This window comes from Castanea sativa, chromosome 8 (genome assembly GCF_040712315.1).
Source record: "Castanea sativa cultivar Marrone di Chiusa Pesio chromosome 8, ASM4071231v1".
Taxonomy (NCBI): Eukaryota; Viridiplantae; Streptophyta; class Magnoliopsida; order Fagales; family Fagaceae; genus Castanea; species Castanea sativa.
The window spans coordinates 51,324,936-51,348,400 of record NC_134020.1 but is presented as its reverse complement, the minus strand read 5'-3'; the positions used below and the strand labels follow the sequence as shown (position 1 = coordinate 51,348,400).

Here is a 23,465-nt window from a genome sequence, read left to right as displayed (position 1 = left end):
GTCAAGCTGACGAGTCAACTGTCGGGGGTAAGATCCCGCTGTGACTGTCAGTGCCACTATGCCTTTGTGATACACTCTATCTCCACTAAAGCTAACGAGGGGGGACTCAAAAGGTCGCAATCTTTCGGGATCTACCTTTAGCTATTGGAAAGCAAAGAGGTAAATGATGTCTGCAGAGCTACTGTTGTCTACAAGGATCCTCCTTATGTTCAACCCCTCTATCATGAGCATTATAACCAGGGGTTGTCATGTGGCTACTTTACCCCTCTGGCATCTTCTTCTGAGAATAGGATGTCCCTATCCGTCCTTCTTTGTTTCAGGGATGGTATCCTGTGGATGCTGTTTACCTGCCTCTGTTGCGCCTTCTTGAAGGATCTAAAAGACCCACCTGTAGATGGTCATCCTGTGATCGTCTTTATTTCTCCTATTGCGCTTTGTGGACGGTTGAATGAGTTGTCCTTGTCCCTCAGAAAAACTTCATGTTTATCCTTGTTATCACTCCTAGATTTGTTGGAGTCCCCTTTCTTTACAAACTTCTGCAACTTCCCTCTTTAAATAAGCTTTTCTATCTACTCCTTCAGGTCTTTGCAATCTTCTGTGTAATGACCGTGATCCTTGTGGAAATGACAATACTTCTTCTTATCACACACATTAGGGGATGTGTGCAACGACCTTGGCCATTTGAGGTAATACTTGTCCTTAATCTGCATCAAAATTTTGTCAACGGGTATAATTAAAGGGGTAAATTTTACCGTCTGCGTGGTTTTATTGTCTTTTCGCTTGTTCCCGTCAGTGCCCTGACAATCCCCCCGTTCTTTTTTTTGTCCCCTTCGGTCCTCTCCCTTTTCTTCCCTCTCCTTGGGCTTCTCTACTTCCTTTATCCCTGTTAGGGCATCTTCGGCGTTCATATGCTTCTGCGCTTTCAAGAGCATTTCCGCCATCGTCGAAGGAGGGCTCTTCGCAAATGCGCCCACGAACTCTCTGGACTTTAACCCGGCTTTGAAGGTCGTCAGTTGCACTTTGTCATCTACTTCATCTACCTCTAAGGTTTCTCTGGTAAAATGCTTCACATATGACCTCAAGGTCTCCTTCTTCCCTTGCCTGATGGTGAGCAGGTGGTCTGCCGACCTTTTCAAGCGCTGTCCACTAACAAAATGGTGTAAAAAGGAATTACCCAATTGCTCGAAGCTGTCAATGGACTATGTTGGTAGCTTAGTGAACCACTCCCGTGCTGCTCCTTTGAGAATGGTGGGGAAGGAATGGTACAGTATCTCGTCAAGGGGTTGTTGAAGGCCCAAAGTTGTCTTAAAGGTGTTGAGGTGGTGTAGAGGGTCTTTCAGACCATCGAACTGCTCGAGTTGTGGGAGAAGAAACTTTGAAGGCATTGGGCACTCTAGGATTGCTGTTGTAAACGGCAAGTCCATCCTCCTGACCATCCTATCTAAGCTCCAATCCGTCTTTTCCCTTATTCACTTCTCAGCTCGTCCATTTCCCTTCTCATTTCCCTGAGGAGGTCTGAGTTCACTCCCTCAGGAGTAGTTGGTTGCCGGTGGTCATTCCTTCTTTGGTTGTCTCCCTCGTCGTTCCGATTGGTCCCAGAACGGTTGTCTCCTTGCTAAAGCTACAACCTCATCTCCTGGTTTTGCCTTGTAAGCTCCTCCATGTTGGCTGTGAATGTTTGGATTTGCAGGGCTAATACTGCAGAATCTTGTGGCGTGCTAGAATCCATTTGGACTCTAGAGTTGAATGGAACTACGCTCTCGAACCTAGGTACAAAATTGTCGTCCCCACAGACGACGCCAAACTGATGATGAGACCGCCAGTCAAGTAGGTTCTTCCAGGTTAAGTCAGCACAAGCTCCGTCTCTATAGCTGCAAGGTCGTGAAAGGAATTCTCTTTGGGTGGCCACAGGTGTGGGGCCGGCCACAAAGTCTCCGATGGTAAAGTCAGCAAATGGAAGCTAAGAGATATTATAAGAACTAGGAAATATCAGTGCTTCAGCGTGTTTGTATCAAAAAATGTACCTTCTTTAGTTCTGAAAGGGGGATGTATATATTCCTCTCTTCTAGCTGTTGTTCCTTATTTATGGTGGCTTTAGTGCTCCATCTGTAACGCTTTTGAACTAATTAATGTGGGTTTTGATGGACTTCCAATGGTCTCCTGGATAGTTTGTAACTGTCCGAGGTGTTGAATGCTCTTTTATGGCTTCCTTTACTGCGTCCCGGCTGGGAAAGGGTGGACGAGGATGCCTTAAGGGTTCAACTGTACAACAATATTTATTGGGCCTATCAGGACCTATGAATAGTACCAAAAAAGTGCAGTGAGACCCATGAATAGTAACAAAAATAAGCTGAATAGTAAAATAAGCTGACAAAATTAAGCCGACAAAATTAAGTCATGCCAAATGCACATTAGGACTAAAATCCAAATTTTTCATACCCATAAGAACCGGCTTGAATCCAGTGTAGTGTTCACGTCTCAGTAGGCCCAACTCTATGTTACCTTCTATATTTTTCCCGCCTTTTCTTTTTGAAGCACACTAGTTGTAATGATGAGTTGCTTTGAAGGAATAGTATTTTAAGCTTTTTATACAATTTAGTTTTTTTAATAAAATAAACATGTGTTTATTAAAGGAAAAGAGGAATGCAGAATACATTAAAAAAAAAAAAATTTGACAATATTTTTTTCACCAGTTAAATTTACAAGTTTGTTGGTTCTTATTTGGACTCATTATTGACATCATTTTTTTTTTTCGATTACTAACAATTAGCCACATTAGCATATGTCAATTTTGTCATTTTTTTTTTTCAATAGACTTTCTATATATAAAATAAAAAAATAAAAAAAAAATTTGTATAAAATAAGTGTATCTTTGGATTGGACTAATTTAAAGTAATTTAATACAACTTTTCTCTTTAGTTATGCTTCCTTGTATAGGTGCTCTTCTTTCTCACCATTTATCAAGTGAGGTACTGTTTTCTATTTAGCTTCTCTCTCTTTTTTTTTCCCCTATTTGGTATTCTTGGCTCTATTGTATAACTTTTGCTATGTTTGTTAATTTATGAGGAATTTTAGTGTTTAACGTGTGGATTTCAGCATTCTTGGTTATTTATATTTGTTGATTTGAGTTTTCATTGTTTTGTTGAAACTGGCATAGAACTCAGTAAATATATAATATGCCAGAATTTGGGTTTTTTTTTTAATTTTTAAATGAGGTTATTAATTTTGGTAATCCACAATTCTTTTTGTTGACTTGGGTTCAATTTGTGGGCCACTGAAGCCCACAAGGCCCATTGCTTATAAGTCGGTCAAGCATGTCCGAATACAACAAGGAATACAATTCCTATTGTTGCCGACCTATGACATATAATATAAATATGTATACATTAGGCAGTTCTTTGTCCTGCTAGTCTTGTGAGAGAGAGTGTTAGGCCATTGATGTGCTTGAATTGTTAAAGCAAAAGCTAACACCTCTATAGTCATCGGAGCAACTTTTCCTTTTGATTGAGTTGGCTAAGATGATGAAAGAGGCTATTTATTTTCCTCCGTTTAAGTTGGCTCGGATGATGAAAGAGGTTCAAGATAAAAGCAGTGTTGAATACCAGCGGTTGACATGGGATGCCCTTCGGAAGAGTATAAATGGGCTTGTGAACAAGGTTAATGCTGCCAACGTAAAGAACTTTATCCCAGAACTCTTCTCGGAGAATTTGATACGGGGAAGTGGGCTATTTTGTCGGTCCTGTATGAAGTCGCAGATGGCTTCCCCGGGTTTTACAGACGTGTTTGCAGCACTGGTTGCTGTTGTCAACACCAAGTTTCCTGAGCTTGGCGAGCTTCTTTTGAGGAGGGTCGTTTTGCAGCTCAAGAGAGCATATAAAAGGAACGACAAACCTCAATTACTAGCTGCTGTTAAGTTCATTGCACATTTAGTGAACCAACTAGTGGCTCATGAGATCATTGCCTTGGAGCTGCTTACTGTGCTGCTTGAGAATCCAACCGATTCGAGTGTTGAGGTTGCTGTTGCCTTTGTCACAGAGTGTGGATCACTTTTGCAAGATCTCTCGCCTAAAGGCTTGCATGGTGGGTATCCGTACCTTATTTTCTGTCAGATTTCAGATTGGAAGGTTTAAATTGTAATCTTTGTTTTTGCTTGACTAATCATTTGCATTGAGAGACCAGGGTTTATATTGGTTTGGATTTAGCTGTAGTTTTATTCCAACTTGAGTAATTTGAACTTGAGCTGTACCACCAGTATCTCCTTTAACTACTTCAAAAATGTGCATATTCCTTTCCCCAAAGGCACCACATAAGACATAAGGGAGCTACCTTCCAAATATCCCCACTATTGTTTGCCAAAATTCCCCTTCCAAGAGGCTAACAAACTATTATCAAATTAGGCATAGCCCAACTAACTTCGGATAGGCAGAATAGCAAAGTCCACAGCTCCTAAGTGATAGGACAGTTCATTACAAGGGGGGTTGTAATCATGCCTAAATCTGGCATGTATCTGTTTTTTTTTTTTTTTTTTTTTTTTTAGTATTTTGTAGAATTACCGACAAGAAATATAGATTTAAAAAAGTCAAATTAATATTATGATCCCTATTTCAAATCAGATTGGGATCAAAACCCTGTGCCTATTCTAAGTACTGAACCAGTGTTTTCTGATCAGTGAGATATCTTAGGTTCCACTGGGAAGTTGCCATTCTTTGTTATCTATGATAATACTAAGTTGAATGGTTAGCGTTTGAATATATTTTTGAGTATTCAAAATTTGTTTACTTATGTACTTCTGATATTATGAAAGACAAGTAGCGAGTTTCTTTTGATTATTTACGTTGTCAAACTTTTGGTTCATTATGTTCTATGCTTAGCAATCACTGTTTCCATGAGATTATATGTCATAATGTTCCTATCCTCTTTCTTTTATTTTTATTGGAATAAATTTTAGTTTCTGTACTGTGTACTCAAGGTCTACACTTCTACAGGAATATTTGAGCGTTTCCGTGGGATTCTTCATGAAGGTGAAATAGACAAAAGGGTTCAATTTCTGATAGAAGGGCTATTTGCGATAAGAAAAGCCAAGTTTCAGGTATGATTTTTTTGTTCTCCCTTCATTTTAAGAATTATGGTATGACATACTACTATTAGTGTCCAAGGATAGCTAGAATAAAGATACCCTCTGTGATGAATTCGTTTGCAGGGGTACCCAGCTATTCGTCCAGGTCTGGACCTTGTAGAGCAGGAAGATCAGATAACCCATGAGATCTCTCTCCAAGAGGAAATAGATCCAGAGATTGCCCTTGGTATGGCATTATGCTGAGCTGTTTTCTGCTTCTTGATTGGTCTTGCTATGGTTATGTATTGATTTATATTTTTCTTTCTCCTTGTTCAGATATATTCAAGCCAGATCCTAATTTCCTTGAGAATGAGAAGCGTTATGAAGAGTTGAAGAAAACCATTTTGGGTGAAGAGTCTGAGGATGAAGAAGGTTCAGATGCAGCTTCAGATGTTGATGATGAGGATGAGGATGATGATGCGGAAGAGGATGAGGAGCAGATGAAAATAAGGGATGAAACAGAGACAAATCTTGTAAATCTTCGGAGGACAATCTATCTAACAATTATGTCCAGTGCAGATTTTGAGGAGGCAGGTCATAAGCTCCTGAAAATTAAACTAGAGCCAGGTCAAGAGGTATGTGTTGCAAGCTTTTCCTGATGTTACTGCTGTAAAATCGAAGTCTCTTTATTTAGTATTCCCTTGTTTAAGAAGAAGTAGGGAAAGATAGATAAATAATGAATATTTGTTCACAATTCGCTGAGTCTCTGCAAATTATTGGTACTTGGCTAGGAATCACTATTAGTTAGAGAAACTAGAGCTGGGTTCTGAGTCTCCTGTCCAGCACGAAGACATCCTTTACACCCCTTTGCTATCAAGTATATTAATGAACAATAAATGAATAAACAAGATGGATTAGATTCACTTTACGTATTCTTTTAACATTTCAGATTGCTAGATGTTATTACATGTCAGTATCAAATATATATTTTTCTTTATTCTTAGCTTCTGTTTTTTTAACCCCCACCCCCTAAACGATTAGAATTCATTAGTAGTTTCATGCACTAACTTGCCTTGGTGCTTAGATTATTTCCTTTGGGTACTTCAGTCACCATTAGGGGTGTATAGAGGCAAGCCACACAGAGCCCAGGCTAAGCTTCTTGCTGCTTAGGCTAGACTTGACATGGAGTTGAGTTTGGCTTGAAGAATTTGAAAACTCCTAAAATTGAATGCTTAAAATAATAAAAGAAAAAAAAAATCTTACAATAATACAATTGAAAGCTTAAAATAATAAAATTGAAAGCTTAATAATAATATATTAGCATAATTTTTTTTTTTTTTAAATCTCGAATCAAATTCTGTACTACTTGAAGACTTATAATTGTCTTGGTGGCTTATGCAGATGGAGTTGAACATTATGCTCTTGGAATGCTGTAGTCAGGAGAGAACTTACCTCCGGTATTATGGTCTTTTGGGGCAGCAATTCTGCATGATCAACAAAGTTTATCAGGAAAATTTTGACAAATGCTTTGTCCAACAATATTCCATGATTCACCGGCTTGAAACAAATAAGTTGTGTAATGTGGCTAAGTTTTTTGCGCATTTACTCGGCACAGATGCTCTACCTTGGCATGTTTTAGCCTATATTCGCTTAACAGAGGAGGATACCACTTCTTCATCTCGTATATTTATTAAGATTCTATTCCAGGTATCAAAACCAACACCAATTTTTTCCCCTCATGCTTTTCACTCAAGCATTTCTTCTAGAAGCTGTTGTATTCACAGTTGTGTTGTTTCTGTTGCAGGAATTGTCAGAGCATCTGGGCATCCATCTGCTGAATGACCGTCTTAACGATCCCACAATGCAGGATTCCTTTGAATCTATCTTCCCGAGGGACAATCCCAAGAACACACGGTTTTCAATTAACTTCTTCACATCCATTGGACTTGGTGGCATCACTGAAAACTTACGTGAGTACTTGAAGAATATGCCACGCCTTATTATGCAACAAGAGCAGGCAGCATCAGAATCCGAATCAGAAGAAGAATCTGATAGTTCTGGTAGTTTGGTTACAGGGTCAGCAAGTTCAAAATTGGATTCATTGAGTTCAGATGAGAGTGAAAGGAATGACAGACACAAGAAGCGGAGGAGAGACTAAGGGAATGTTATGATGTGCAATAGATATTAGGGTTTGATGTTTACCATTTGTAATGTATAGAATCAATTTGTTTTCACATTGTGTAAAATTTTGCATTGATATGAATTTAGCATTATAGCAACTTTGTTCTTCTCTCTAATGGGGAAAGGGTCTTAATTTCGGCATAGATGCTCTTAAAATTTTGGGTTTGATGTTTGCCATTTGTTTTCCTGCATACCACTTGACCCCGTGTGTTATGGTGTGCAGCCACTTGAGCACTAATGGAACTTGATGCTACTTGAATTCACAAGGCTACAACTCTTACACTTGCAGGTGGGATGGTGGATGGATTACAAGGGCTTTCTATTGTTAGGCCACCTGTCCATATGGTTACTTCATTAGATGGTTGATAAATATTGATTTTGGCCTAACATATTGCTTTTGTAATCATAATATGGTTAGTGTCAAAATTAAAATTTGTGGTGTATGTCATGGAAATAACCCAGAATATATTTAATTAATTAGTGGATGATTACACTTTATATTCATAAATAATTTTGTTGTGATTGAAAAAGGTTACACATTTGGGTCAATTTGCACTTTTATCTTTACTTGAAATTTAGTTTTTCATGTCCAAAAAAGTGTTAACTGAATTTTTAATGTCCATGCACTTCTGAGTTCTGACACTACTAAACTCTGAAGTTAAGATAAATATTTTTTGTTACTCTATAGAGACTCCAATAGTGGCCCTATTTGCTTCTTCACTCACAATTTGCCTTACATGACAACTAAACGATAAGAGAAGTACTACGTACACAACATTTTTACAATACTTTCACAATAAATCCTAGTTGGCAAGTTGTTACAGGTTTTTAATTTGAATCTACCACTGAAATTACTTTCTTACCCACTAATAATGACAAATAACAACGGACTACACAGTATTTGTTATGAAAATATTGTTGACATAAACATTTCTCAAACAATAATGAAAAGACTAATATGAAAGGGATGGTGATGAGTGTGAGAGAGTCTCGTCTCTTGCCCAGTGAAGTAATGTCAAGCACATAACCTACCACTTCAACCTTTGCACTCTTCCTACAGTAATGCAAAAGCAATATCATTCCCCAATAATTCATCCTTAATAGCTATCTCGATGTTAATGTGTTACCTACACACATTTGTTTGCACTACACCTCATGTTTCAAACTGCCTAACCCTTTCTATCATTGTCAAGGATTCAATATTCTAGTACTTAGCAAAAAAAACCAATATTCTTTGTCGGAAGGCTTGGAGGGACAACTCCTAGAAATTGTTTCAGTAGAGAACTTTTCCATTTTGTGCTTCTCTTCGCTTGGTGATGATGTAAGTTTGTATCTATTGATTCTATTTGTCACCCCTCGGTAACTTAATCCCCACTTGCACGTTAGGTCTTGTTGCTTATAAACGTGTATGAGAACCAATTTTACTAAATTTACCAATATTCTTGTTCACAAGCAAGCAAATAATTAAGCATATATGCTTTTTTTAGGCCTAGTGTATTCTAGATAAGGTTGCATACGTATGCATATTAGAACCCATTGCTTCAAGATAATATTAGTGTCTAATTGAAGTCATTAGTAACCGTTGAAGTTGGCTTGCACAACTAGTAATGATAATAATAATTAGTTCCTTCTGTCAAAAAAAAAAAAAAAATAGTTCCATTGATAAAATATCTATCATCGAACAAAAAACTTGGGATCAAATCTTTTCTTCACAAAAATATATTTATTGGTATCTTCATTTAGAAAAAATATCTTACTAAACTATATCTTGTAGCACCCCTCTTATAACATGCAGGCCTCATAGATAAGTGAGATGCACCAAATAAGTTTTGATGATAATATTTTCCATGATAACAAAATTGATTTCTAGATTATCATGTAGCGTTGAGAAAAATTAATGATTATAAATATATGCTGATATGAATTAACAAGACGGATTCCAAAAAATTAATTCCTTTCTCTAGATTTTTTAATCTTTTTACTGCTTTATGTCACGTCTTTGCTTTATTTAATTTTTTGTTTAGCTTTATTTAATTTCAAAACAACCAGTTTTTATTAAACTAGATTAGGATTAATGTAATTAAGTTTTAATTAATATTTCTACGTTCATTCAAGTCCCTGTGAGTTCAACCTCATTCTTGTCAAACTATACTTCGATACGGTTCATATACTTGCGAGTACTTTACAATTTCACAGCAAGTTTTTGCTAATAACAACCCATAACAACTTACTACTTATGATTTGTTGTGAAAATATTGTGGACATAGCATTTCTCTTGTGAAAATATTAAGACATTTTTTTGTCGTCATAATATTTTTACAACTATTAAAATGTCAATTCTTTATGAGTCAAAATAAAATATAACAAAATTATAAAGGTATTACGAAAATAGTGTACCATTATGTTGTGTTTTTAGAAATTGTTTTTTATTTAGTCAACTTTGTTGAGCAAAAATTCATTATTTGACATATAGTTTTCTTGGGTTGATTTTTTTTATTGTATTTTTATCTTTATGCGCCATTTTAAGTAAGAGCACATAATTTTACACACACAAAAATAAAAAAATAAAAAACTTAGGATAAAAACACTTTTCATCCTTTATGGTTGGGGTAGTTTACAATTCCTCCTTAAGCTTTAAAATCAAGTAATCTTCCCCTTAATATGGAGAAACATATTAAGAGACATAGTTGTTCTAGATATTATTGAATTATCAGACAATAAGAAAGACTTCAAGAAAGATGACTTAAAGAAAGAAGACTTGAAGACACTAAAAACAACTCTAACAGAAAAGAAAGAAAGTAGTCCTATAGAAATAATGTAAGAAAAAGAAAGACACATGACAAGGAAAGACATAATCGTGATAGTGTAGTAAAAGTAGTCAACAAAGAAGAGAAAAATAATAGTTCCAAGAAGAGTAATAGTTTAAAGGAAGAAATTGATTAAAGACTAAAATCAATTAAAAGAACTATGACATATACCCAAGATAATAGTTTAGCAGAATTAACTAAAAAGATAGAATTCTAAATTCACCCTTAGAAGAAAGAGACATAGGTGTTCTAGATATTATTGAATTATCAGATAATGAAAGAATTGATAAAAATAGCAGATATACTATTTGTTATAAATGCAAAGAATATAGACATACTAAAAAACAATGTGATAGACATATTAAAAATATAAAACGTAGAAGTAAATTAGAATTTGAGAAAGATATAATAAATGAATTAATGGAAATATTTAACGTTAAGCAAAAAGAGATAGACCAAGTAAAGAAAAATAAAGAATTAAAATCAATCAACCCACTCAAAGTCAATAAAAGGAAAAGGAAACAAAAAGACATAATAATAAAACTGATAGACAACCTACCAAATCACCTAAAAGACAAAAAAGACTATTTACTAAAACTTAAAATCAAGAGTTTTTTAGTTATTCAAACACAACTTTTCCTATCAAATATTGAAAAATTCTTCTGGTCATTCCAAGTCCAACCACAAAAGCTAAAAACCTAGAAACCTAGGCATGTCATTTGCAAGATATTCAATTTAAATCACAGTTTGTGGAATTTACAATTGTAAAATACCAGCCATCATCAAGGATGTTAGATTACATGATTAAATTCACAATTTCCTAACTTAAACCTTTTGGGAAATTTTGTAATCTTAAACAGAAGTGTAATTTAAAAACTCATGGAAAGAAAAAAAAATTACCAAAATTGCTAATCTTTGAGTGCGAGAATGCCGACAAGAGGAGAGTTATTGTTTTCGCCGCCGATGAGATGCGCTTGTCTCCGGTGGAGTGAGTGCGAGGTCGCCGGCGAAAGGAGAGATTTCTGCCGCCAATGAAATGGGCTTGTCTCCGATGGAGTGAGTGCGAGGTCGCCACTGATGAAATGGGTTTGGGGTTTGTACGTTTTGGGTGTGGAGAGTGAGAGTCCGTCTGGTGAGTGAGAAATGAGAGACAAAATTTGAACTTTTTGTGGTTTTAGTGAGCAATACTCAAGCTTCATGTACTCGGGTACTGTGTTAACAGTACCCGAGTACATAAAACTCGAGTATAATGGGCATGATATACACCAAATAGATGGTGGCCAATCTAGATTTGTACTCAAGTTTCAAGAACTCGGGTACTGTTAACACAGTACTCGAGTACATGAAACTCAAGTATCAAATGACATTATCCCATCAAAGGCTGGCGGCCAATCAAGATTAGTACCCGAATTTAGTGGACTCGGGTACCACATTATACAGTACTCGAGTCCACCAAACTCGAGTACTAAGTAGCATTTTTTGAATCCGTGATGCCATGCTGGCATGCCACGGTGGAACTATAAAATCCAATACTCAAGTTTCGTGATCTCGAGTACTGGAAAAAGTGGTATTTCCCCAGTTATTTCGGAAACAGTGTTTTTTGCCTAAAATTTTTTTAAAAAGATGGTATTGGGCCGATTTGGCCATTGAAAGATTCTATAGAGATACCCATTGCTTGTATTAGGTATAAAAAATATGGACACCATGTTACAAAATGTGGAAAAGAAGAAAAAGCTAAGAAAGAGAAAGAAAAAGCTAAGAAAAGACAGACAAAAATAAAACAGGACAAATTAGATATAAAACCGGTAACTCTACAAGACTTAATGATAGAAGTAAAAATGGTTACCGGTTTTATATCTAATTTATCCTATTTCATTTTTGTCTATCTTTTCTTAACTTTTTCTTTCTTAGCTTTTTCTTTCTCTTTCTTAGCTTTTTCTTCTTTTCCACATTTTGTAACATGGTGTCCATATTTTCTATAGTTAACACAAGCAATGGGTATGTCTATAGAATCTTTCAATTTTAGTAAATAGTCTATTTTGTCTTTTAGGTGATTAGGTAGGTTGTCTATCAGTTTTAGTATTATGTCTTTTTGTTTCCTTTTTTTTTTTATTAACGTTGAGTGGGTTGTTTGATTTTAATTCTTTCTTTTTCTTTACTTCGTCTATCTCTTTTTGCTTAGCACTAAATATTTCCATTAATTCATTTATTATATCTTTCTCAAATTCTAATTTCCTTATACATTTTACATTTTTTATTATGTCTATCGCATTGTTTTTTAGTATGTCCATATTCTTGCATTTATGACAAATAGTATATCTGCTATTTTTATCAATTCTTTCATTATTTGATAATTCAATAATTTCTAGAACAACTATGTCTCTTTTTATGTCTCTTTCTTCTAAGGGTGAATTTAGAATTTCTATCTTTTTAGTTAATTATGCTAAACTATTATCTTGGGTATATGTCATAGTTCTTTCAATTGATTTTAGTAAATAGTCTATTTCAATTGATAACACATGCGTTTTGTAATCATTTTTTTTCATTTCTTTGCCTAAAATGGGTGTTCATTAAAAACAAAGTAAGCTAAACATTGCACCTAGACTCATGTAGAATGATAAAGAAGAAAGTATGAATGAAAAAAGTTTCATTGTGTATGGCTGAAAGTATTTGATGAAAATTTTCAATTGTAACATATGACATCATTTATTATGAAAATTTAAATATTTTATCAATTTCTTAGCAAAACTCAATTGATTATTGTTGGAAGATGATAATATTCATTATTATTCTAAGAAGTTTTTAGTGAGTAGATATTACCTTTAGCAAATAAGTACTAAAAAGCTATTATAGTAAAATAGATATTCATATGTTAAATAGCTACCCTAAATTTGTACGTGACATATATTTTTATGTATATAGTTTCATATTTCTTCAAAGAGAAATTTTATCTTAATTTTCTCACTTAAGAGGTAGCACGTGCCACCCTAACTATATAAATATTCCATTAAATCCAAAAAGGTATATATATATATATATATATATATATACACACACATTCATTATGAAAATTTAAATATTTTAACAATTTCTTAGCAAAACTTAGTTGATTATTGTTGGAAGATGATAATAGTTGTTATAATTCTAAGAAATTTTTAGTGAGTGGATATTGCTTTTAGCAAATAAGTACTAAAAAGCTATTATAGTAAAATAGATATTCATATGTCAAATAGCTACCCTAACTTTGTATGTGACATACATTTTTTATGTATATAGTTTCATATTTCTTCAAATAGAAATTTTATCTTAATTTTCTCACTTAAGATGTAGCATGTGCCACTCTCTCTCTCTCTCTCTCTCTCTCTCTCTCTCTCTCTCTCTCTCTCTCTATATATATATATATATATATATATATATTCCCCTTTTGGATTCAACGGAAAATAGACTATTACCGCATTACATTATTTAAAATTTTAAATGTAATACTCGGAAAAAAAAAATTAAAAGGAGGGTTATTTAAGTAAATCTGTTTGTGAGGTCAATTTTATAATTTATATTACTAAGGGGGATTTTAGAAAATAAGGCTGAAACTCCTACTATATATAAGCTAATTAAGTCATCATATATTGACAAATACTTTGAGAGAGGAGACTACACAAAATACTCAAGTAGAGAAGGTTTGACCTGCAAATTTTTCTATGCTCAGTAATTTAATCTTTCTATATACACTTGTTGCGATAAGCGTAAATTGAAGCTGCAGATTTAGGCATAATGGGTCACCTCTTTACACACCTTCCCTCCCATCCAATTCGGTGCCTAGCCTCTTTCCTCGATGCAGCAAGCTGAGATAGTTGAATTAGATGTCATGGTCAGGTTTTTGCACAGTTTTTGTTTAAGAAACTGTCCCCGAATTGATGGATTTGGGGAAAAACAAAAAGTCTAGAAAGTATAGGACTAGGTTTGAGGTTTGACAAGTAAAAAAAAAAAGGAAGAAGAAGAAAAGGTGTAAGTAATAGGGGTGTCTAGACCCGACCACTGCCCGCCGAACCGACCAACCCTCCCGATCTCCACGGGAGTTCAGCCTGAACCGACGCTCCCGTCGATCGGTTTCGGGTTTCCGCGCCTAAGGCTCGATGCCAGTGGGTCAAGTGGCAGGTTTTCTTCTCCAAAACCCAAGCCACCCGACCCGACGAAGGTTATATACAAATCTGGCGAAATCAAGCTCAAATCCGAGGAGATCCAGCGAGTTCTCAACCATATTTGGTGAGATTTAGCCAAATATGGCCATTCTCAGCAGATTTTAGCGATTTTGGTGCAGATTTTGATGATTTTGATGCAAATCTAGTGAGTTTTTACATTTTTCGGTGATGATTTTGCAGATTTCGGCAATGATTTTACAGTTCCAGCGACGACCCAAAACCGACCAAATAGACCTGATCTCCACCCAAACCCAAAACTGACTCGACCGATTGACGTCGGCAATCGGTTTTGGATCACTCTTCTTTCCACCCAACGCCAGCGGGTTAGGTTCAAGTTGGATCGAAAATCGACTCAGCCCGACCCGTGGACACCCCTATAAGTAATAGTGTCTTTGTTGAAGATAGGTCGGCTACCACCAAAAAAAAAAGAAAGTTGTAAACGTAAGTGTAGTACTTGAAGGATGGCCCACATGCCTTGCCTTTTCTAGTGTGACCTAGTATTAGGAGCTATAGCCCTATCTTTAAGGCATTAATGGTGGAAGGAAAAAAAAAAAATATATATATATATATATATATATATATATATATATATATAAAGAAAAATATTATGACCATGTAGAATTTTGGTGTGAGATAACATTGGACAGTTATTGAGGGGTTATTTGGATTTAGTGTTTTCCATCACCCATCACTCTGTTTTCATCACCTATAACTCAAAATTGGTGAGTCCCACGGCTGTTTGGTTTGTTTAGATTAGTTTTCAGTTTTTGTTTCCATCACTCAATTCTCTGATTTTTAAGTGATAAGTTATGGAAACTGAAAACAACTTTTAGGTGTTTTTTGAGTTATGAAAACAGAATTATAATGACATTTTGGTAAATACACACATATTTGAGGGACCCACAGTCAAAGATTAGTCAAATACGGTCTGGTCTTCTTCTTCTTCTTCTTTTCCTTTCACGCTAGGTCTAGTCTTCTTCTTCTTCTTGTTTTTCTTTTTTCCTTTCACGTTAGGTCTTTTTTTCCCTATCACGTTGGGTCTAGTCTTCTTCGTCTTTTTTTATTTTTATTTTGCCTTTCACGCTAGCTTTGGTCTTCTTCTTCTTTTTCTTTTCTTTTTTTTCCCTTTCACGCTGGGTTTGGTCTTCTTCTTTTTTTTTTCTTTTCACGCTAGGTCTGGTCTTTTTTTTTTTTTTTTTTTCCTTTCACATTGGGTTTGGTGTTCTTTTTCTTCTAACTTTTTTTTTTCCTTCTTTTCTTTCCTTTTCACATTGGGTTTCTGGGTTTGGTTTCTCTTTCTTTTTTTCTTTCACGCTGGGTCTGGACTTGGTTTCTCTATTCTTTTCTTCTTCTTCTTCTTTTCTTTTTTTTTTTTTTTTTCTTTTCTTTCCTTTTCACATTGGGTTTCTGGGTTTGGTTTCTTCTTCTTTTCTTTTTTTCTTTTTTTTTCTCCATTCCTTTACACTGGGTTCGGTGAGTTTGGGTATTAGAGGTTGAAGGAAAAAAAAAACGAAAAAGAAATAAGAAGTAAAAGCTACACCAAGTCAATCCGTGGGCCCACAAAAAGTAAAATTTTTTGAGTTATCAAAATCGGAAACAAATGCCAAACATGTCACCTTAGGAAGCTGTGGTAATTTTAGTGATAAGTGATGAGTTATAGAGTGATGAGTGACGAGTGATGAAAATTGAGTAAGGAGTGATGAGTGATGGTCTTTTAAAACCAAACAGCCCCTGAATATTTTTAATAGTCTCACTTCTGGTCAAATACCGTTATAAATTTTTCTTAAATTATTTGATTATTGAGTAAATGATGCTTGTAAATTGTTTAGGTGATATCTACGGATTTTAGAGAAAATGTCATGGAGAAGTTTTTTTGTGGTGAGCTAGTTGAGGTAAGTAACTTTATCCTAATTAGCTTTATTTTGCGCATCTTAACTACCAAAACTTGCTTACATCTATTACCATTTTAATTTAATTGTTTTAGCTGCATTGATTTAAAGTAAAGAATAAAGAATTATCACAAATATATTTGATTTACTAAATATATGATTTTATTATGTATTTGAATGAAATATATTTTTATTTGAATTATGATTTGATATATATGATTTTAGACAATCTGACTATGTTTTGACTCTGATACCCAGCCAATGGGGGTTATTCATTGGTACTGAAACTAGTTCTATCTGGGGCATCACGAGCCTATCGTGTTTTTGGATCAAACTAATGGGAGATATACATTAGCACATAACTAGTTTCATCTGAATCTGATGCTCAGTCGCGGGAATATAACGTGACCATAGTTATAAAGATTGTTAAGAATATGAATTATATTGAATATTTGAATTGTTATAAGTCCTTGAAACTGCTTATGTGTTTTTAGAATCTATTGTAAATTATGACTTTGATCAATGGAAAACTAATTATTTCTAATCCATCTATAGTATATTTGTAAGATTTAAAATATTTTATCTATATACAACTTATTATTTTACAGATCTATTTGCTTGATATAACTTATTAGGATTTTGGTTACTTATTGAGTTGTCAACTCACCTCCCTTTTACCCCTTTTTAGATTTTGATCAGGAAGAGTAGCATGTATTTGGGCTTCCGCCTGGGATGTGCATATGAGTGAAGTTTAGGAATCATTAGAATAAGATTTGAACTTTTATGTTTAATATTATCTTTTGTTTAGACTTTTAGTCTTAAAAGATTTAGTTTATTTTTCTTTATGATGTTGGAAGATTATTATTTTTTGAAGATCCTTTGAGAATTGCATTATTGAAAATATTTTGGATTTATTAATGAAATTTTCTTTGAGGATAATTCTTTAGTTGTTAAAAAGATCTTTCACACTTGTAGGGTGTAAACTTTATAAGTATGTGACTGTTGTCATGTGCCTAGCTCTTACTTGGATTCGGGAGTGGCATTAAATGAGGTGATAGTCCCATTCATTTTTAGATTTGTAATATTAAATTTGAATCATGAAATGAGCCCACTACAAATAGAGAGAATTCTTGGTGCAGTAGTCATTCCACAAGAATAAGTGCTTGTAGGATGCAGAGGTTAAAAATCGGGGTTCAAGTCTCCAAAAGAAAGCTTCACACATATATTTAGAGCAGAATTGCCATTTTGTATAAAAAAAAAAAAAAAAATAGAGAGATTTCTTGGTGACATAGGAATTGACCGTATGGAAACTTTTGTGCCCACGCAAACATGCTGACGTAAATGGACAGTAGTGAAGTCAATACTAATAAATACGAGAGAGTGGATCAACTTCAAAAAAGTGGAAATTTCAAGAGATTGCAAATTAATGCAGTAAATGTAAACCACAGTCCACAGGTTAAGACCATCGAATCAAAACAAAGTCAATGAAGAAAATCTGAAGTCTTTGTTTTCAGCGGTAGCATAGAGAAAGAGTCTCTCTTCACAGACTGCAGAGAAAACATAATAAAGGACTCGTAGATTTGTCATTATACAAATTTATCATTCACCTCATAGTTTATCATTTATGCTACAAAGTGTTCCACTGCCCATACTCACAACAAAATGTTCCAAATGCAAATCTTCCTCTACCAGTAGATTTGTCATGATACAGTTTATCATTTATACTACAAAGTGTATGAACTCCTAATACTATGGCTTTACAACTATCATATCTTCTCTCCCTGTTGCTTCTTGTTCTGTTGCTGCCATATTCCACCTTTGCTCAAAGTTCCAGCAACCAATCTCTAGGCTCATCCCTTATTGCACAGGAAAATGGCTCATACTGGGCATCGCCTTCTGGTGACTTTGCTTTTGGTTTCAAACAAATTGAAAATGGACGCTATCTACTAGCCATATGGTTCAACAAAATACCTGAGGAAACCATTGTCTGGTCAGCCAATGGAGATAATCTAGTGCCAACAGGATCCAAAGTTGAACTTACCGAAGGTGGCCAATTGGTACTCAGTGACCCAACAGGCACAGGGATATGGAAATCTGAGTTAGGTGGTTTAGGAGTTGTCTATGCAGCCATGCTTGACACCGGAAACTTTGTGCTGGCAAGCCAGGATGGTGGCTATTTGTGGCAGAGTTTTGATCATCCGACAGATACAATGTTACCTACACAAACAATGAGTATGGGAAGCAGGCTTGTAGCTCATTACTCAAAAAGGAATAACTCTAAAGGAAGGTTCCAGTTCCAACTACAAATAGATGGAAATCTTGTGCTTCAAACGATAGAATACCCTACAGATTGGTCTAACACTGCTTATTGGTTAAGTAGAACTATAGGCAGTGGCTTTCTGGTGGTCTTCAATGAGTCTGGCTCTATATACCTCACAGCTAGAAACGGAAGCTTACTTACGGTGATATCATCTAATCCTAGTTCTACGCAGGACTTCTATCAAAGAGCAATTATGGAGTATGATGGAGTTTTTACACAATATGTATACCCAAAAAAGAGCACTAACAGTACAAATGCTGGAAGGTGGCGTATGGCCTGGTCCTCTGTGTCCTATATACCTGATAATATATGCCATCTTCTGGAAGACATAGGCAGTGGAGCTTGTGGGTTCAACAGCTATTGCATCCTAGGAGATGATGGAAAACCAAATTGCAGATGCCCACCTGGATACACCTTCATTAATCCAGATGATATTAGGAAAGGTTGCAAACAGAACTTTCTTCCACAAAGTTGTGATGAAGCATCTTCAGAAACAGATCAGTTTGATTTAAGTGAAATGGAAAGTATAAATTGGCCCCAATCCGGATCAGATTATGCAAGATATGGTGGACCAGGCATAACCGAAGATTGGTGTAGAAAAGCTTGCCTGGATGATTGTTTCTGTGCAGCGGTCGTTTTTGAAGATAGAAAGTGCTTGAAAAAGAAAATTCCTCTCTCAAATGGGAGACTGGACCCCATCAACAACGCTGCAAGCAAAGTTCTAATCAAAACAAGGAAAGATAATTCTACTTTTAAGCCTCCAGGTGCAGATTTGAAAAAGAAAAATCAATCAACTGTGATACTTATTGTGTCGGTGCTCCTTAGCAGCTCGATGTTTCTGAACTTACTCTTCATGTTGGCTGCCATTCTGCTTGTTTTTCGTCTCAAATATTGGAAACCAAAGGCCCGTAATCCATACCTGGTCATGCCAGGCATGAATTTGCGAAGTTACACTTTTGAGGAACTAACAGAAGCCACAAATGGGTTCAGGGAAGAGCTAGGGAGGGGTGCCTTTGCAAAAGTTTATAAAGGGGTTCTACAATATGAGGACAGAAAACCAGTTGCGGTTAAAAGGTTGTATAATATGGAGAGAGAAGGCGATATGGAGTTCAATGCTGAAGTGAGTGCTATTGGAAGAACAAACCACAAAAATTTGGTCCAACTACTAGGATTCTGCAATGAGGGGGAGCATCGTCTTCTTGTATATGAATTCATGAGTAATGGTTCTCTAGCAAGCTTTCTATTTGGGGGTTCACGACCATATTGGTACCAAAGAATTCAAATTGCATTAGAAACGGCAAGGGGGCTCTTTTACTTGCATGAAGAATGCAGCACCCAAATCATCCACTGCGATATCAAGCCGCAGAACATCCTCCTAGATGACTCTTTTTCAGCTAGAATTTCTGACTTTGGATTAGCTAAGCTTTTGAAAACAGATCAGACTCGTACTACTACTAGAATCAGGGGAACTAAAGGGTATGTTGCACCTGAATGGTTCAAAAACATGCCTGTTACAATCAAGGTGGATGTTTATAGCTTTGGCATTTTGTTGCTAGAGCTCATTTGCTGCAGGAAGAGTTTTGAAGTGAAGGCAAAGGGTGAGGACCAGATGATACTAGCTGACTGGGCATATGATTGCTATAAAGACAAGAAATTGGATCTGTTAGTGGAGAATGATGAGGAGGCAATAGATGACATGAAAGGAGTGGAGAAATATGTGATGATTGCAATATGGTGCATTCAGGAGGATCCATCACTAAGGCCAACAATGAAGAAAGTGGTACAAATGATGGAAGGATCAATTGAGGTCTCAGTTCCTCCAGGTTCATCCTCATTTATTAGTTCAATGTAAATCCTCTTATATAACTACCATTTTGGTTGTTTAAGTCTTTATGCATGTTTAATTGTCAATACTATCAGCTTTGCAAGTCAAGTAATATCCAGGAACTAGGTTCTCTAATATGAATAATAATTATCCATATGTTCCAAGATTTTCAATAAAATGACAATTTTTCTATATCAAGTAATTCTTTATATGAAATTTAAATGTAAAAAAAGGGGGGGGGGGCGGTGGGGTGCTAGATGGTTTTCCTTTTGTACTACAAAAATGTGTCTTTTCTATTGAGTATTGAACCACTGTAAAACTAATACAAAACCCAACATTTAATGCCATCATTCGTAAGGATTGACAAACCAAGTAATATACCATAGGCAGAATCCCACTACCAAATTTTGGAAACTCCAATTGACTAGGTCTGGACAATGAATAGTGGCTACTAGACTCTAGAACTAGTTGGAGCCACTATCATCGACATATTTTGCTGTATAGTTTATTTTCGGGCAAGCTTTCTTAGATTAAATCTAGCTAGATTTATCAAGATCCAAACTACTGTCTTACAACAAGACTTACAATTTGTCATGGTTTGCAACATTAACTTGACATAATCGATCTTGCCACAAGATTAGTTTAACTTACACAACCAAATTGATAGATGAAACAGAAAAGTGAGGAGGCGATACTTGGCAAGACAGAGCAGTGAATGAGATACAAATCCATGTTCATTGTTGCCTTGGTAAAGTACCTTCCTTGTAGAACTGTCCTGGCTAGAGAAGTGTTGAGCATCAAAGCAACTCCATCAGATATTATTTTGCATAAATGATGAGCACATAAAAGATTAGATGAAATTTTGGACACATGCAGAATCTTTCAAGTTTGAAGTTGAAGGAATGTGTCTTAAGTTGAGGTATCAGTTCCTCCAGATCCATCCTCATTTATTAGTTCAATGTTAATCCTTTTATGTAATTACCTTTCTGGTTGCTTAAGTCTTTATGTGTGTTTAATTGTCAATGCCATCGGCTTGGCAAGTCAGGTAATATCCAAGAATGGTATACTCATGAATGTATGATTATTATATGTGTCCCAATACTCTCAAAAAAATTATAACTATTCTTTGTCAAGTAATTCTTTATATAAAATTTGTATCAAACAAAAAAAAGGGGTTGCAAGATAAAGTTTTTGTTTAGTATTGCAAAAAAAAAAAATCATTTTTCTATTGAGTATTGAACCACAATAAAACTAATACAGTCAATGCCACCATTCATAAGGATTGAAAAAATGAGTAGCATGCTATTAGTAGAATTTTGACTCACCTGCAGAATCCCTCTACTAATTTTAGGAAACTCCAATTGACGAGGTCAGGACAATGACTAGTGTCTACTAGACTCTAGAACTAATTGGAGCCACTATGTTTGACATATTTTGCTGTGCAGGTTATTGTAGAGAGGGAAAATTCCTGACCTATCACAAGCTGACACATCATACTACCAAGTCCACAAAATACAACCAATTACAAGGCACCACGTACTGCTGCTAGGTTTTGCCATCACTATTCGGATTCCAATAGAAATTTGTCAAGTGTCATTGAAATAAAGGCATGAAACTGCATCAGTACGTGTAAGCGATGACACAAGCAGCCCTGCACGTGTAAGCGATGACACAAGCAATCCAGCACGTGTAAGCGATGACATAAACGGACCAATCAAGCTGTGACAAGTGTCACCAATCAGACTCCGCCACGTGTTGCTCACCCACCCCTAAACTCCTATAAATAGAAGCCTTCCTAAGACATTTAGAAAGGGAGAGAAAAGGAAGAAGATATCTTGAGTTCAAAAATCCAGAAGCTCTGCCGGAATCAAACTCCAAAGCCTTCAAGAACTTCAACCTCGAATACAAACAACATTTGAAGCAAAATCATCCAAACTACTCGTTCAGATCTCAAAGTTCACTGGAATCAAGCTCAAAAGCCTCCAGAAACCTCAACAAACCACAAATTGGTGAAGCTCTACGGATTCAAGCCTCCAAAGCCCCGAAGAATTTCTACCACAAACCTTCAAACATGAAGAACACACGAAGAACACAGAATTTCTAACAAGCTCATAGTCAGAGATTTATTGTAATTCCGTTTCAAAGATCTTCGATCCATTCCTCAGCCAAATTGAAGGATATCTTGTGTTCATATCAAAATCACATTACCACAATTACAATCAATAAATCTTTCAAGGAGATCGAATCAGAGGATCACTCTTTTGTAATTACAGAGAATTGTACCACATATTTATCAATACAAATTCGTATTTGTGAAACTATTTTTACTTGTTTGATTTATTTCGATCTAAGAAATTTAGTCGTCTACAGTTATCTTCAGCAAGGCCTTCTTAGATGAAATATGGCTAGATTTTACAATATCAAAACCACTGTCCTACACCTTTGTAAAACTGACTTTTGACAAAATGGCATACAAAGATGATCTGGGCATTTAGGACTATTCATCAGTGCTATGTAAGGATTCATGGATGGGATATAGAAGGATAAACGGTACAAAAATTGAAAAAGAACAATAAAGAAAAAAATGGTGGTGTGAAAACTGAAAAGGAATCACAATCATACAGTCTTCATTCCTAGTCATCCTTTATATTAGTAAAATGATATTTTGTTTTGTTTTATAATATCAAGAGAAATACTTGTTGCTCTAGCATTTTTGCTTCTCTTTTATGGACAAAAAAAGGGTGCAACACCAAGGTATAGTGCAATCTGTAAGAGATTATGCCTTATAATATGGAGATCACTAGTTTGAATCTTCCTCTCCCTTTCTTTTGAGGCTTAACTCATTGACTCCAAAAGTGAACTTTTTTACCCGTGTATTAGTAGAGGCTATCAACTCACACACACACACACACACACACACACACACACACACACACACACATATATATATATATATATATATATTTGTTTCTTTCTTTCTTTTAGGGACATTCTTTCTTACATTCTATAAATAGTATTCCAAAATGAAATCAGAACACTATTGGGAAGGGAAAATGCTGATTTCAACCATAAATGGGACTAAAATTTTTATGCAGCTTCATTAAGAAAATACTAAATTGACAAGAGATTACATGTAAACATACTCCTACATTGAAACAAACAAGCTAGTATCTAAAACAGTACAACCA

At 35.4% G+C, this 23,465-nt stretch overlaps 3 protein-coding genes across 3 annotated transcripts; 2 read left to right on the top strand and 1 right to left on the bottom strand.

The window, feature by feature from the left end:
* Window positions 1–569: 569 nt before the first annotated feature.
* LOC142606510 (uncharacterized) lies at window positions 570–1,436 on the bottom strand. Its single transcript, XM_075777847.1, has 2 exons — window positions 1,267–1,436; window positions 570–1,146 (listed from the first exon to the last, which is right to left on the bottom strand). The coding sequence occupies exons 1-2, from the start codon at window positions 1,434–1,436 to the stop codon at window positions 570–572; spliced, it is 747 nt and encodes a 248-aa protein (XP_075633962.1).
* A 1,984-nt stretch (window positions 1,437–3,420) lies between these two features.
* On the top strand, window positions 3,421–7,321 carry LOC142608052 (uncharacterized). The gene is made up of 6 exons (XM_075779755.1): window positions 3,421–4,080; window positions 4,986–5,089; window positions 5,201–5,303; window positions 5,393–5,691; window positions 6,458–6,763; window positions 6,861–7,321. Exons 1-6 carry the CDS (start codon window positions 3,519–3,521, stop codon window positions 7,212–7,214), a joined length of 1,728 nt encoding a protein of 575 aa, XP_075635870.1. The 5' UTR covers window positions 3,421–3,518; the 3' UTR covers window positions 7,215–7,321.
* Window positions 7,322–17,883: 10,562 nt separating this feature from the next.
* LOC142608019 (G-type lectin S-receptor-like serine/threonine-protein kinase LECRK2) lies at window positions 17,884–20,398 on the top strand. Its single transcript, XM_075779725.1, has one exon. The coding sequence runs from the start codon at window positions 17,884–17,886 to the stop codon at window positions 20,302–20,304; it is 2,421 nt and encodes an 806-aa protein (XP_075635840.1). The 3' UTR covers window positions 20,305–20,398.
* The last annotated feature ends 3,067 nt before the right edge of the window (window positions 20,399–23,465 follow it).

Bases quoted from the DNA above. Each gene is read 5' to 3' on its own strand.
- LOC142606510 (XM_075777847.1), bottom strand. From the start codon at position 1,436: ATGGTCAGGAGGATGGACTTGCCGTTTACAACAGCAATCCTAGAGTGC. The intron at 1,147-1,266 runs GTACCATTCCTT...CCATTTTGTTAG, and splicing joins CAACCCCTTGACGAGATACT to TGGACAGCGCTTGAAAAGGT.
- LOC142608052 (XM_075779755.1), top strand. From the start codon at position 3,519: ATGATGAAAGAGGCTATTTATTTTCCTCCGTTTAAGTTGGCTCGGATG. The intron at 5,304-5,392 runs GTATGGCATTAT...CTCCTTGTTCAG, and splicing joins AGATCCAGAGATTGCCCTTG to ATATATTCAAGCCAGATCCT. The intron at 5,692-6,457 runs GTATGTGTTGCA...TGGCTTATGCAG, and splicing joins AACTAGAGCCAGGTCAAGAG to ATGGAGTTGAACATTATGCT.
- LOC142608019 (XM_075779725.1), top strand. From the start codon at position 17,884: ATGGCTTTACAACTATCATATCTTCTCTCCCTGTTGCTTCTTGTTCTG.